The following is a 16,935-nucleotide window of genomic DNA, read 5'->3' on the forward strand; positions in this document are numbered from 1 at the left end:
TCCTTCCTGCAGCATTTGTATCCTGGAACATTAAGCTGCCAGTCCTGCCCATCCCTGAGCCATGTTTCCATAATTGCTATGATATCTCAGTCCCATGTTCCTAACTATGCCCTGAGTTCATCTGTCTTCCCTGTTAGGCCCCTTGCATTGAAATAAATACAGTTCAATTTATTAGTCCTACCTTGTCCCTGCCTGTCCTGACTGTTTGATTCACTTCTGTTCTCAGCTGTACCCGTCTCAGATCAATCTCTTTCCTCACTATCTCCCTGGGAAACATGATAAAAAAAAATATAAAAATCCATGGACTCTGAGGTTTGTGAGCATTCGAGAATCTGCTTTCACAGTGTCGTGGTTTTTTGTTTGCAAATAAAAGACTTACTTCTTGAAGAACTCTCTGCATCTCCTAGTGGTTCACTATAATTCCTCCACAACACTCTGACAGTCGAAAAATGTGGTGCTGGAAAAGCACAGCCATTCAGGCAGCATCCAAGGAGCAGGACAGTCGATGTTTCAAGCATAATCTCTGCAACCTCGCTCCTGATGAAAAGCTTATGCTCGAAACGTTGACTCTTCTGCTCCTCGGATGCAGCCTGACAGGTTGTGCTTTACCCCTAAGAGCAATACATTTAAATGGTCTTCTAGAACATAGAACAGTACAGCACAGGAACAGACCCTTCAGCCCACCATATTTGTGCCAACCATGATGCCATTCAAATCTAATCCCATCTGCCTGTACATATCTCTCTATTCCCTGCCTATTCATGTATCTGTCTAAATGCCTCTTAAATGTTGCTATCATAACTACTTCTACCACCTCCCTGGCAGCAAGTTCCATGAACCTACCACCCACTGATCCGTGGATTTTTATATTTTTTTTATCATGTTTCTGTTAGCTTATCAGCATGTCCAACTATATTAATCAAAATACCTCACTCTAGATACGCAATAAACCGGTGATGTTAGTTCCCATTATCTCTTTAGTTGTACATTCTACTTGCTTTGCATATCTCCTTTAATTTGGGATTTGGGAATTTAGCAAGATCAGCATTTATTGCCCCTCTCTCCTTGCCCCCTAAGAAGGCAGTGGTGAGCTGCCTTTTGAACTGCTGCAATCCATGTTCTGTAGGAAGACCCACAATGTCCTTAGGGAGGGAATTCCAAGATTTTGACCCAGCAACCATAAAGGAACAACTTTATATTTCCAAGTCAGGATGGTGAATGGCTCAGAAGGGAACTTGTTGGCTTTCCTATGCAACTACTGCCCTTGTCCTTCTAGGTAGTGAATGACAATCGAATGCTGCAGACAAAGCCTCCCAAGCCAGCACCAGTGAAACTGATAGTGGCATCCAAGTTGCTGCTAACACTTCCTGCAATAACTGGTCTGAACAGAGGCAGAAATAAATATGCTCTCATAAGTCACACTTCTCCCTGCCAATAAAGGACATGAGATACATGGGATGACGTTAACATAAAGCGCTTTAAAAAATATTTTTTTAAAGTTGTCTCTAAGAACATGTCAAACAAAATGCTCTGAATGAACACATTTTTATCAGACAATGCAAATGTCCTTTAAAAAAAATTGCAACTTTATTTTGACTCTGTATATCAGTTGTTCATGTCATTTTCTTCTCAAACAGCCAGCCTGCACGTTTTAAATTTTTCACCCTATTTCATCAAACGGGATTATTTTTCCAACCTCGTGCTGTGCAGTTTATATCAATAAACAAATGTGATTCAGAAAACAAAAGCTCTCATCCATAATTCAGAAAGAAAATGTCACAGTTTACCCATTAAGTATTTCGTATCAAAATGAATCTATAGCCTTTATATATAAATATATACGAACCCTGCAGCAGTTAAATCTGAATAAGATTGTGGGCACTTGATTTGAGTGAATAATGGTTTTGGATTTAACCCAAATGTCTTGTAAAGATTAAAAATAAAATCCTGAGACTGCGAGACAAGCAGTGGAAGAGCAGGGATGGACCCTGTCTGGGCACAAGGATGGATTGCAGATTCGGCGGAATCACGGTTTCTGGGCCCCAATTGATGTTGCAACCCACACTGTGGGGAAACCGCTGCTGTACAAATTCTAAATTTTATCCAATTGCAAGGTTGCACTCTCCCCCATCAACTTTAAAGCACATTTCAGAGACCAAGCTCGGCAATTTCCTTATAAAGGGAAAACCAGATTGCCTTTTATTTCATTTGCACAACTTGCAGCCTTCTCACAATACAGTTTCAAGCAGGAGAGGTCACAATGCATTTCAACCGTGAAAAATAAAAAGGCAATGTATTTGAAATGCAATCTTTCTCAGTTGTGCATGTGCCTGCAATGTCAGTTTACTGCATTGATGAAAACATTCTGTATAAAAATTACTATCCCAGAGGGCAATTTTTGGTTGGCAATACAAGTTAGAATTGTTTCAAAATCTTTCAATATTGCACAGTAATTATTTTGCTTAACTTTTTCCAAGCTACATGTGAATAATATTTCTTAAATGTGAATAATACTTGCTATGCCCATCTTGACCCAAGATATATTGGCAAATTAAGACTGCAATGACCAATAAATTATCCTGAAGCCAATCCTGCGCCACTTCCAGTCTTTTGAGACCTCCTTACATGCAGGATGTTGGTCCTGTTTTGCTGAAATCCAATTTCCACACTAATGATACAAGCTAGCTTTACAGTCATATATCTCACAGGTAATTCTGCAACTGGTAAAAATCATGTAAGAAGCATTAACTTGATGGTTCTGTGGAAATACAAGCTTCTTATGACATGGGGGAATTGACACTGAGGGCATCTGTTTTGGTTATAGGATATGATAGCCCCTACAATAACCAAAAGGCTAACAACTCAATGACTGTGTAAAAGAATTCAATAAATCTAGACTTGGTGGTTTGTCAAGAGTAATTATTGATATTGCTCGATTAACGTATATAAAATTATAATATAATGCAATATAAACCATCTAGGCAATTCATTAAACCATAAAAGCTTCCAATTGTCATAAAAATTCAATTGAGTCACTAATGTTTTTCAGGGAAGAGATTCTGTCCCTTCTACCTAGTCTAATCTATATACAAGAAGATTTCCATGCTTGACTGTTAGTGAATGACTAAGCTTTCAAACAAACTCTGCACAGGTCAATAATTTAAAAATTAAACAAATGTGTTAGCAATAAACTGGAGGTTAGATCAATCACAGAATTGAAGGTGCTCTTTTGGTGCAGAGGTAGTGTCCCTACCTCTGAGCCAGGAAATCTGAGTTCATGTTCCACCTACTCCAGAGATGTAAAATAACATCTCTGAACAGTTTGATTAAAAATTGATCACAGGAGGAGATCATTTGGTCCATTGTCCTGGCACAGGCTTGTTAAACTAGCATCATTACCGAGTGCCAATCTCTGCCTTTCCCCCCACTCCCATTTCTATCCAAACAATCATCCAATGCCCCAATTGAACCTGCCTCCACATGCTTCTAGGTAGTACCTTCCATTCAGTAATTACTCGCTGAGGGAAAAAAGTTTTTCTCATCTCACTCTTGCTTCTTTTGCAAATCATTTTACATCCATGCTAACAAAAACAGAAATTGCAGGAAAAACCCAGCATCTGTGGAACCATCCAGGAATTCTGTTAGAAGGGTCAATGGACCTGAAATGTTAACTCTGCCTTCTCCCCACAGTTGCTGCCAGACCTGATGAGATTTTCCAGCAATTTCTGCTTTTGTTTTTGATTTTCAGCATCCACAGTTCTTCGGCTATTTTGTATCCAAGACTTCTCGCTCGTGTTTGTTATTCAAGGGTGAGCAGTTTTTCCCTATCGATTATCGAGCCTGCTAATGATTTTGAAAACCGTTCTCAGATCTCGTCTCAGTCTTGTTCTCTCCAAGGAGAACAGTCTCAACTTCTTCAATCTATCATCATATCTGAACTTTCTCGTTTCTGGAAACATTCTTGGAAATTGCTTCTACACTCTCTCCAAAGTATTCGCATCCTTCCTATAATATGGCTCCTAGAACTGTACACAATCTTCTAGCTGAGGTCTAACAAGGGACTTATTCAAATTCAACATCAGCCCCTTACTCTTAGTACTTTTGTGGTCTCTTTTTAAAACCATTTCTGCCCATGCAAGTTCCAGCATTAAATTAAATTATGGTGTTCAAAAATCAATAGTCTGTACTTGATATCACAGTGGCAATGGTGGTAGATCAAGGTAGGATTTATACAATCTCAGCCTAATCAACACAACAATAAACTTTTTGCTAATTTCTGGGAATTGGTGACCACATTAGGAAAGCTTTCCCACAATTTATTCGAGCTGTAGCTTGAAAGAAACAGACTAAGTGTTGGAGAAACTGCAGGTCTAGTCCCATCTAGAATTAATATTGAGTCAATACTGAAGCCTGATACAGTTTTACTCACAGAATCATATCTATTAGTTAGCATCTTTGGTTGCTTCATCATATTTTGAGTATGCCTTGTCCCAACAGCAGAATACACCTTCCAGTGGTTGAACTCAATGCTACACAGTTGAGTGAGAAAGACCTTGGGAACAACATTGATTTTAAGCCCAGCGAAGTCTTCTGCCAATCAACACCTACCATTTCCTCCTCAATAATGGATCTAGATTCCTCCAGGTTGAACATTATATGGAGGAAGCTCTGAGGGAATCAAGGGCATCACCTATACTCTGTTAACCCGTCTTACAACCAATTTCTGACTCCTTGACTTCTATCGGGCCACAAAATCATCTTGATTCAATAAAAAGGGCAGAAAAGTATATCAGGATCTGCAGCACACATTCTTTAGAATCAGGCACAAATTTAGTGAAACTAATTTGCAGATCTAAATTCCAAAAACAGCAGACAATAAGCAACCTCTAAACACATCAGATTATGGCTGATGAGAGTACTATCATGGTTAGGAAGGCAGGAGTGCAAGAAGAAGACTCATCGCCAATTTCTCAAATAGACTAGGGATTTGTAATAAAAATGAATGCAAGCAACCAACAGAAGGAGGAAATGTCATGATCATCTGCATTCTCACGTATAGTACAGTACATCAACCCATGACTACAAAAGACATGTCCGAAACAAGTGTCTTCTGCCAAAGGTACTGAGTACACACCATTAAACATGCCAAGGTCCAGTGAATTTAATTACTCAATATAATGAACACAAGAAAGATAATACATCCTGACAGCGTCCTAGTTATGATGCTAAAGATATGTGCAGACTAATGAGCTGTTCCTTTAGTCCAGCTGGTTCAGTATAGTTACATGTACAAGATCATGCAAGTTTGAAAACAAGATAAATCCAACCCCGCCAATTTGCACTCTGTCAGCCTCCACCATTGGTACTGTCATTAATAGTTGCATCAAGAAAGAACTATTTAGTGGACTGCTTGAATACTGGCCATCATCTACAAGGCTTGCATCAATAAAGTGATTAAATGCTGATCACTCCTGGAAGGCTACAGCAGCAATCACACTAAATCAGCACAGTACAATTGCCTTTAGCAACTTCCCTGCCATTGGATTTATTATCCACCCTATTAACATATGGCACACTGGCTGCAAACACAAAGTCCACATAGTGCATTTCAGCAAATTCAACACAATTACTTCAATAACACCTTTACCATCAAGAAAGAAAGGGGAAGCACATTATTGAAACAATTTTTCCCTCCAAGTTATAAACCATCTTGGTACTGCACACTGTAAGATGTAGGAGCACTAGAATGTCATAGCGCCCTTCAGGTCTGGTTCACCTCTCAGTGAGATCATGGTTGATCTGATATTCCTCAACTCCAATCTTGCCTTATCCCCAAAACCTTTAATTCTATTACTAATGAATCTGTCATTCTTAGCTTTGAATATTCTTAATAGCCCAACCTCAACAGGCCTTTGTAGTAAAGAATTCCACAAACTCAGTACACTCAGAGAAGAAATTTCTCCTCATCATTGTCTTAAATGGGTGACCCTTTACTCTGAGATTATGACCTTTATTCTTATAATCAGATAAGGGAAACAATCTCTCCACAACTACCCTCTCAAGCCCCGGAAGAATCTTTTATGTTTTAGTTAGGTTGTCTCTCATTTTTCTAAACTCCAATGATTACAAGCCCAACCTAAAATTCTCATCGTAAGAAAATCTCTCTGTACTCAGATTCAAACTAATAAACCTTCTCTGGATTGACTCCAATGCTAGGATATCCTTCCTTAGATAAACACCAAGACAGTTCACGGTATCCCAATTGTGATCAGATTAATGCTTTGTATAATTTTTAAGCAAAATCTCCCTACTTTTATACCCCATTCTTAATAAAGGCCTTCCCAATCACCCACTGAATGTGGATGTGGGCTTTTTTTGTGATTTATGTAAGAGAATTTCCAAATCTCTCTGAACTGCAACTTTCTGCAGTCATCTCATCATTTTATTGATATTCAAGATGTGGAAGTGCCGGTGATGAATGGGGGTGGACAAAGTTAAAAATTACACAACACCAAGTTACAGTCAACAGGTTTTTTGGAAGTACAAGCTTTCGGAGTTGCTACCTGATGAAGGAGCAGTGCTCTGAAAGCTTGTACTTCCAAATAAGCCTGTTGGAGTATAACCTGGTGTTGAATGATATTAAACTCATCAATGCTTCCTACCAAAGTGCCTAACCTCACATTTTCCCATAGTACCATCCATTCACCAAGATTTTGCCTACTCATTTAACCAGTCTAAATCCCTCTGCCAATGCTCCCTCCAGACTCTGCAGTCATGCCATACAGACACATTGATTTCCCATTCCAGAAGCAGTCATGCGCAGATCTCAGAGGGTCACACAGCAACAGGAAAAACTAGAGGGAATGTAGCCCTCTGCCGATTCTTTATGTCATCCTCACTATTTGCCTTTCCACCTATTTATGTGTCATCGGCAAATGTGGCAATAGCACACTCACGTCCCTCATCTGAGTCATTATTCTGCACGTAAATGATTGTGATGGCAGCACTAATCTCTGCACTGTCCCAATAATTACAGGTTGTCAACCCGAAATTGCTCTCTTTATCCCAACTTTCTGTCTCCTAATAGTTAGCCAACCCTCTATTTGTTTTTACTTTTCACAGTGTAGTCTCCTCCACACTGGGGAGATCAAGCACAGACTGGGTGACTGCATTCTGGAACATCTCCATTCAGTCTACAAGCATTGGGTATATGAATAGGAAGGGTTTAGAGGGATGTCAGCCAAGTGCTGGCAAATGGGACGAGATTGGGTTAGGATATCAGGTCGGTATGGGCGAGTTGAACCACAGGGTCTGTTTCCGTGCTGTACATCTCTATGACTCTATGACCCTATTAACCTGATTTTCCAGTTGTCTGCAATTTTATCTCCTTATTTCATTTTAACTCTGACCTCAAATTCACAATCTCTGCAGTGTTCCTGTAAAGCGCAACATTAGATCAACTCATAGCACCTCATCTTTTAACTGGACACTTTACAGTCTTGTGGATCAAACATGGTGTTCACAATTTTAGATCATGAGTTCTGACCCCACTTTGCTTCACTTTTTTTGTTGTTTTGGATTTTTTTTCACTCATTCCTTTGCGTTACTTTCAAACTTCCGCTATTCATAATCCTGCCATTCACATCACCTCTGGGCATTTTTATTGTTCTTATGTCATTCACATCTCCCTTTGGCCTTGCACAATGGAGCTTTTTGTCATTTAACCTATATCCACCACATCACAAACAATAGCAAATCTTCCTGTTTCCTCCTTCATTTGTTGAAGCCTACAACACTTTGAAGTTTTCTCAGCTCTGATAAAACGGCATTGACCAGAAACATTAACTCTGTTTCTCTCTTCTCAGATGCTGTGTACTTGGAATATTTTCAATTTTTAATCCTGTTTTCCAGAATTTGTAATATTTTGTTTTGGTGATTTGGAGATAAAACATCATTCTTGTATTGCTACTGGGCCAATGTTCTGGAATCTCTTACCATAAGGAACACCTACACCACAACAGCTGACATATTTCAAAAGTACTCCTTTCTTGCCCATACCACAGTGACAACAATTTAAAGCCATTGCTGTTACGCAAATAGATAAGTGCCTGTCATACGTTTCTTCCACTCCTTACTGCAACTTTAGTACAGTATGAACAAAAACCATGGAGAGACATTGTCAACAAATATGTCCACCATTTCTCCAGGATTTCAACCAAACTTGAAGCACAAAATTTGGGCATGCCCTGCAGAAACTATATTCCAGAGTGTTTGGGGTGATCAATCACATGGAACTCAGTCCAGCTGTTTAGTTTAGAAAAGCAGGGGTGAAGATGCACATCTGGAATCATTAGTTTCACCAAAGGTGGTTAATTTATTGAGGCTGTGTGAACTTCTATTATTTACAAATCTTTGAATATGATGATAGATGAATGACTGAAGAATAAGTATATCAAATGAATGTATTTGGATGAATAGGAGCCTGCTGAATTGTCAGTAATAGTACGAGAGGATCTGAAGGTTTTCCCTTGGTCTTTGAACCTTTCCCAAACATGGTCAGTTTTTAGGAGTCAGCTTTGTCAATCTCCTTTACAATATTGAAAACTATCCTCAAGGTTTTTACCCAGGGAAAACAAAGCTGCCTTCTTAACGTTTTGAGGATTTCATATTTATTGCTCACCTCTCTTTTTGCTGAACTGCTGTACTCTTCCAGCACCACTAATCCAGAATCTCTTCTTGCTTAGTCAATGTTTCCTCTCCACACAGCACTCCAGAGACCCAACAATGCATTACAGATAGGAATACAACAAAATAATATAACCTAATGTTCTTTTTTGTAAATATATTTATTAGCAAAAAACTTTTTTTGACTTTACAAAAATATAAAGTTATTAAAAATACAATCAATAACAAATATCAGTATAATAAAGAGAGAAAAGAACACAAATTACAATACAACTACTGTCTACTAACTACTAACCTATCCTATAATACAAAACAAAACCTAACACTGTGCAAAACAACACCAATAAATAAGTAAGTGACTAATAGATCAAAAAAAAGAAAGAAAAGCAAAAGAAAACACAAAATAAAACACAAAATAGCTATGCTTGGTGTATAGCACCCAAACAAAAGAACAGGAGCGTTGTATATATACCCGTATTAACTCAGGGGCTCCCCCCTCCAGGGCCCAAGGCTCAAATAACCTAACTGTCCTGGTTAAACAAACACCCTAGTTAAGATAGCCGACAAATCTATATCCAAATAACTGAAATAGGGCTGCCATTTCTTATAAAGATAGTCTGTTGTGTGGTGCACCATGTTTGTAAAAAGGTCCAAGGGAATGTGCTCCGTAATTAAATTCTGCCATCCCAGCAAGCCCGGTGGGTTCTCAGACACCCAATGCATCAGAAAATTCTTCCGTGCACAGTATGCAAGAATATTAAATAGTTTCTTCCCATGCCCTCTAAAGATGGTAAATTCGTTAGTCCTAAGAGGAGAGATATCGGGTCTACTTTGACTTCAGTCCTCAATACCCTCCCTATCTCCCAATAAACACGGAGCCTGTGGCATGTCTAGAAGCAATGGGTAAGAGTATCTACTCTTATCTTACATTTGGGGCACACTGAAGATGCCCTTTTTTTAAACTTCACCAGATGGTCCAGTGCCAGATGAACCCTATGCAGAACTTTTCACTGCGTAGCACTTGTCATATTACATATTGAGATTTCACGCGTTCTCCCATATGTTCTCCCATGTTTCAGAAGAGACATCCACTCCTAGCTCTTGCTCCCAGACCTCATATAACCAGTTAATATCCTGCCAGCCCTGCCACCCAGCAGGCGATAGAGGGCACTAACTGAAAGGGTGCTTGTGGAATGTAGCAACAACTTCTCTGTATCGGGCTTATAGGGCTCAGTGAGAAGTGTAGTCTTCTTCTGGATAAAATCCCTTACCTGAAAAAAATGGAAAAGATCTCTACTGGGCAACCTGTATTTGTGGCTCAGTTGCTCAAAAGACATCATAACCTCTCCCTCAAACTAATCTCCCAAACTGAAAATTCCTCTTGCTGCCCGTAGATTGAACCCTGAGTCCATCACCCCTGGTCGGAACCCTGGCATGCCAACTATAGACGTAAGTGGCGAAGTCTTGGATAAGCAACTCTCACTCTGATGCATCGCCCCTGACAGTAGTAATAACAATGGGGTTCCGGCAATGGTCCATAACTGTCCTCATCTTATCCATGAACAGCAGGTTAATAAGAGGGCACTTTGCCTGGGTGACCTCAATATCCAGCCACATTGAGCCCGGATCTTTACCGACCCAATCACAGACAAAGAACAGCAGAGAACTCAATTGATACCTCCTAATGTCTAGGAAATCAACTCCTCCCCCTCCTTGAGGCAACTGCAGTTTAGTAAATTTGATGAGGGGCCGCCCACGATGCCAAAGGAACCAAACCGTCCCATAAGTTTCCGCAGCATTGACCTGGGAAACATTATAGGGAGCATATGCATGGGATAAAGCAAACAAGGAAGAACATTCATCTTAGTGAGAGAAATTGGAAGACCTTCCCATATCTGGAGATCCCACCTAATTTTGTCGAGCAAGTGAGTAAAGTTAGTCCAACATCTGCATTCGGTGTAATCTTGTGTACCCTCAATCACACCTCTGGAGCAGTTAGTTGGACTTTCTGCTGAATGGCCTCTGCCATCTATCACCAACATAAAAAAATGGTGAATGGGGGCAGCCTTGAGAACTACCCCTACTAATCCTAAAGTTCCCAGACTTCATCGCGTTGGTGACAACTGCGGACAGAGTGGGGTGATGGGAAACCTCCATCCACCTAGCAAAGACCCTACTCAATGCAAACTGCACCAAGACATAAAAAAGTTATGGCCATTCCACCCTGTCAAATGCTTTCTCTGCATCTAAGGAAATCACCAACCCCTGAACCAATCATTACTGACAAACGTGGACCACATTCAGCAACCTTCTAATATTATTAGAGGACCTACGACCCCTTTTAAAACCTGTCTGGTCCTCTTTAATAATATGGGGCATCATCCTTTCCAATCTCAGTGCCAAGATCTTAGACAGAATCTTGAAATCTGAATTTAATAGAGAGATGGGCCTGTATGAGGCACAATCCTCAGGAACCTTCCCGTTCTTAAGAATTAAGGAAATTTTAGCTTCCCTCAAAGATGGTGGTAAGCATTCATGCATATGGAGTGATTGTACATCTCCAACATTGGCCCTGACAGAATCCCTATAAACTCCTTTTAAACTCACCTGGAAGACCATCAGTGCCAGGCGCTTTCCCATTCTGAAGTTGCCTAGCTGCCTCCTGTATTTCCTGAACTGTCAAAGGGGCATTAAGGAGAGAGGCCTGTTCCAAGGTTACCCCTGGGAGGTCCAAGTTCTTAGAAAAGGCCTCCATTTTAGTCCACCTGTCCTCACAACCTTCAGACCGATACAATTCAGAGTAAAAACTCCAAAAAGCCTCAATCCTTATAACCTAATGTTCTAATTGAAACTTAGTTATCAACTATATCATTACTAAATGTACAAAAGAACTGAGGAAAATATATTCTGTCAATAGAGTATTGACAGCCAATATTATGGAAAAGAGCGACACACTCTAGACCTTAAGGAAATGGCACATGAGGAAAAATTGATGATCTTGAGTCTTTTCCCACTCAAACAGGTTAAGAAAACATGTGACAGAAGTTTTTCCAATTTTTAAGGTTTTCAGATCCAAGTGAGTGTTAGTGCACTCCTCACTGCAAGTTTAGTACAGTTTGAACAAAACCCATGGAGAGAAATTTTTAACAAATATTTCCACCATTTCTCCAGGACAAAATATCAGGGCTAGGATCACCACTAGAAATTAAAGACAATGAAAAACAGAGAAGGCTCTACTTTTTAATAAAAGGATTATAAATCTGTGGAACAGCTCATCCACACAAATGATGGAAGAAATTGTAATGGCTTGATGGAATAACAAGGCCAGTAATTATCTAGAAATGGAAGGGGATTGGATAGATGGGCTACTCAGACTGAAGGCCTTTACTGGTTTACACTGTTGCTAGGTTCTTATCAATTGAGAACGTGAGAAATGAGTTCATTAGTTTAGTAAACTTCCTGTATGCAAGGTGAATGAATCCCTGCTCTGTATTGCTGTGAGCTATTAAGATTTCATATTGTAATATGTTAAACGTGTTAGAAATTAGGTCACCTTGTATGTAAAATAATCAGTTTTTTTCCAATTATAGGAATAGATGATCTTAGTAACTTTCCCCACTTTTTGTGCCAGTTAACAGCTTCACAGCTATATGTGTCTGAACGAGAAACCCGTGGGAAATATCCCCTGCTTTAAACTAAACCTAGTCCCTTCTCTGTATTTTGTTTTTATTTTGTAAGATTTATGAGCAGAGACATTTGTGTAAATAAGCCATTAAGTGTTGGAAACATCAGCGTTGAGTAGTAACCATAAATAGTTGCAGTTACAGATTGTTTTCGTCTTTTTTGTTAAGGTCCCATTGTATTCGATTCTCATCCAGACGCCAGTGAAGTCAATGTGAGCGGCAGGACGGTCGGGTACAGCAACCGGTTAGATGTCGCATTGATAAACATCTGTCCGCAGTACACTGTCAGAGCAGTACACAGGGGAAGAGAGGAAGATGTTGATCTATTAGCGTGGAGTATATATACGACTGTGTATTCCAAGCCAGTGCAGAGATCTCCATCCCCTGAGACGGTTTGTCTCACAGTGTTGAATGGCCAGCCCGTTACCTGGACTTGAGTCATTCATTCCACGTCGCTTACACGGAGATTCCTCGCCGGAGTATGGCAGAACCATTTCAGCTTTGCATTGCCCCGCCCCCCTCGCCTTCAAAATATCAAAATAAAATCTTCCTGCGCGTTGGGAACCACTTGTAAGTACCAGCGCGTACTTAGTTTTCAATTGACATTATTCCCGAGTAGACCCACTACTGAAATAGTAAAATTCCACATTTGCCAAATGTATATTACACCCTGATGGAAAATCACGACCAGGAGCAACAAGAGGATTTATAAAATCCATCGCTTATCAATGTTTCCCCTCAAACGGTAAAGCCGGTTAAAGGTCGTTTCGGTCACTGGCGGCTTCACATTACTGCAATCCCCTTTCGAGTTACAATCCCCTGGGGGGGTTTCTTAGCCACTGCCTGCGGTTTCACAGGCGACTAGAGGACAGCATCATTATCAGTCTCACAATTAGAGACCTTGGACCGCCAGAGACACCCAAAGATGCAAACTAATTCCCAGGAGGGGAAACAAAACCACAATCTGCATTTCAAAGAGCAATTTTGTTGGGGCGAATGAACTCCTAGGAAAAGCGAGGTGACAATTCAAAGGTTCTTCGGGATTGAAGCAGCGCAGACCGCGAGATGCACCGGGAATACTGAACAGTGACTGGGAGACACTGACTCACCTCTCCCTGTCAACCCCCCTCCATCACGCCAGAAACATCCACCTTCAGGCACCTACACATACACCTACTCATCCCAGAAAGACTTCCGTGTTGGCACCGGTTTGGAAATTGCACGTAACCGACTGGATAAGTTTTAGACTTAATTCAATATTTGGCGGATGTTTTACGACAGGGTACCGTCAGAACTTCAGAATGATCACCCCAGGGAACTCTGCCAGAGAAATCAAACCGAAGGTGTCTTTTGGTTTTGTTTTCCCCGCTAGCCCGGAGTTGGGTTTGTGAACGTTTCACTTACTTTGATGACTCGAATATCCCGGGTAATAGCCATAATAGCCCGTGATCCGTAAGATCCTGTCCTCGATGGTGGACACCCCGTTGGAAGCGGCTTTGACGTCCATAAAGGACCTGGAGCACTGCTGGTCTTCAGAGGGCGGAGGAGACAGATACTTGAGCTGGTTGAGGTGCAGGCTTATGTCCGACAGTCTCCGCATGGTTTTGTTAGTGAGCGGGGAGTTGGGTTCCGTCAGGCACTGCTGACGAAGATCTCATCCCCCCCTCCCCGGACTGTGACTCCTCGCTACAACACTGTCACCTCTAGGGGGCAGCCCTGCATTCCCCTAGTGATCCCAATGCTGTCCCCCACCTCCCCCACATCACTGAGCCAGGACACAGCATTCAGCTCCAGATCGCCGCACGGTTTGGCTGAGTTGCTTTCCACCCATCCCTTTGGCAGATAGAAACTGGTTGTATATCAATTCAACAGATAACACACACACAAAAAAGGGTTGTCTCGTAGATCTGCGTCAGAGATCGCTGGCTGTGAGGAACAGCCTTTGCACCAAAGCTCCCCCGTACCACAGCCAGACAGAGTCCTCGGTAAACCGCCTTCTACTACTCGGGGGAAAAGCCTGAGCTCATTGTTGGAAGGTACGCGGACTGCAATGGTTTAAAATGGTCTACAGGGTATGGCAGAAGAGAGCCGCTTTGGAAAGCTTGAAATTGCAAAATAGGACGTGTTTAAAGATTAGAGTTTCCCTTCCCAGGTCGAATCAAAGTGTCAGATTTCTGAATGAAATATTTTGTAGAAAATAAGTCACCTGCGTTAGAGATTTCGCAACGCAAGAACACAAATCCAGTTAACGACCGCGCATCAGGCTGCTTGTGGGACTGGTCATCTGAGCTCTGATTATTCTGTCGAGCTGATGAAAAGACAGAAAAGTAAACCATACTGGGAAGTTAATCGATGATTAGTTAGACGTGTACATCAGTGACTAGAATGTTTGATCTGTACCTATAACGGTGTGAATGTCAAAATGCTATCTACAATGCGCTAATTGTAACATACGATTAAATAATTTGTATTCAATCCTTTTGGAACCGTATAGTGCGTGAAAAGACAGAAAAGTAAACCATACTGGGAAGTTAATCGATGATTAGTTAGACGTGTACATCAGTGACTAGAATGTTTGATCTGTACCTATAACGGTGTGAATGTCAACATGCTATCTACAATGCGCTAATTGTAACATACGATTAAATAATTTGTATTCAAGCCTTTTGGAACCGTATAGTGCGTAGTTTTATCTAGTTTTGCCTATTTGGACCAATAATAGAAGAATTAGTACTATAAACTATTTCCTTCAATGTTAGTCTGAATAAATTTAATTAACATTATACTGTTCAACATCGACTGTCTAAGATGGGAAGTGAAAACACCAATAAGTTACGATTGCTAACAAAATGAAATACAGAAATCACAAGTGAACAGTTCTATTGCATTGCTGATTACAACCCCAGTAAACAGCGGCAGGAGGATTCACTTCACTCAAAACAACAAAAAGAAAGAATCTGGAATGCAATACACAATAAAGGTATTTTGTTACCAGAGCCCGACCTTCCAAAAGAGAAGCACATTTCATGGTTATTTCCGCTCCCCCCCCCCCCCAAATAAAAACCTTAACATTAATGAACCAAAATAACCCTCGAAAGGCGGATACCAACCAACGTTTAATAAAGGGTAGTGACAGATCATTGACAGAATCACTTGAGCTGTACTCGAAATAAAGAGTTTACCTCAGATAAGGCACGTATTTTCAATTTGATGAGGAAGACTTGTATTCTCTTTGAAAAAAAAGCATGTAATTCAGTAATACCAACAACCCTAGTGTCACGTTAATTAAGAAGAAAATAAAGCTTCATGCAAGAGCATTCTACAGAGCTCATTGGCATTACTTCATTTGGGTAACTGGAGCAGTTAAGTACCACCATTGCTTTCTTAGAGCATCAGTCAGAGATGGCTAGCTCCAAATGAATGTTTTAATCCACTGCACTGCAGTAATAAAGGTAAGATAATGAACTGAAGCAGCCTAGAAAATATGTTTGATACACAAGAAAATTATAAGCTTCAAATTATACAGCATAATCCTTAGTGCAAGAAGAAAGTATGTGCGTATATTTTAAGCTTAACAAAACAAACTAAAACCTCTGAAGAATTTTAAACATAATATAATCAATAACCACATGCAATCAAAGAACAGCAATGGTCTAAATACTCCAGCTAAGTTGTTGAATCGAAAGTCTACTTCATATTGAAACGCAATTAATTTACATAACCACTGTAAAAACTACTTTTGGGGAAACCTTAATTTCCAACTGTCATCTTGATCTGGCAGTAATCTTTCTGTCATTGTTGCTCCTATTTGTATTTAATTGAAATTCAGGCCTCTTCTGATGACATTCTTCATCCTCTCTGTTTCTGTTTCATGATTCTGCTTTTTCCTGAACCTCAAGACAATTTTCTGATTCAGTATGTGGGCGTACCTACTTGAGAAGGTACAATACTTGACCTACTTTTGGGAAATAAGGCAGGGCAGGTGACTGAGGTGTCAATGGGAGAGCACTTTGGGGCCAGCGACCATAATTTATTTGTTTTAAAATAGTGATGGAAAAGGATAGACCAGATCTAAAAGTTGAAGTTCTAAATTGGAGAAAGGCCAACTTTGACAGTATTAGGCAAGAACTTTAGAAAGCTGATTGGAGGCAGATGTTCACAGGTAAAGGGACGGCTGGAAAATGGGAAGCCTTCAGAAATGAGATAACAAGAATCCAGAGAAAGTATATTCCTGTCAGGGTGAAAGGGAAGGCTGGTAAGTATAGGGAATGCTGGATGACTAAAGAAATTGAGGGTTTGGTTAAGAAAAAGAAGGAAGCATAAGATTGAGAGAATCCTTAGAAGAGTATAAAGGAAGTAAGAGTATACTTAAGAGGGAAAGCAGGAGGGCAAAAAGGGGACATGAGATAGCTTTGGCAAATAGAATTAAGGAGAATTCAAATGGGTTTTACAAATATATTAAGGACAAAAGAGTAACTGGGGAGAGAATAGGGCCCCTCAAAGATCAGCAAGGCGGCCTTTGTGTGGAGCCACAGAAAATGGGGGAGATACTAAATGAATATTTTGC

At 40.4% G+C, this 16,935-nt stretch overlaps 1 protein-coding gene across 3 annotated transcripts in view; it reads right to left on the bottom strand.

Annotated features, from left to right (window-relative positions):
- Positions 1-16,935, bottom strand: part of slc35f4 (solute carrier family 35 member F4) — a 209,777-nt gene that overhangs the window by 185,365 nt on the left and 7,477 nt on the right. The window contains exon 1 of one of the 3 annotated variants that reach the window (XM_043697743.1): positions 13,773-14,032. The exons of 1 other annotated variant lie outside the window; for it this stretch is intronic. In XM_043697743.1, the coding sequence (XP_043553678.1) occupies positions 13,773-13,968 (196 nt within the window). In that variant the 5' untranslated portion in view covers positions 13,969-14,032. Of the gene's footprint in view, positions 1-13,772; positions 14,033-16,935 lie in introns of those variants that run through there. One more of the 3 variants, XM_043697746.1, reaches the window with a different exon arrangement.

Source organism: Chiloscyllium plagiosum, chromosome 10 (genome assembly GCF_004010195.1).
Source record: "Chiloscyllium plagiosum isolate BGI_BamShark_2017 chromosome 10, ASM401019v2, whole genome shotgun sequence".
NCBI classification, from domain to species: domain Eukaryota; kingdom Metazoa; phylum Chordata; class Chondrichthyes; order Orectolobiformes; family Hemiscylliidae; genus Chiloscyllium; species Chiloscyllium plagiosum.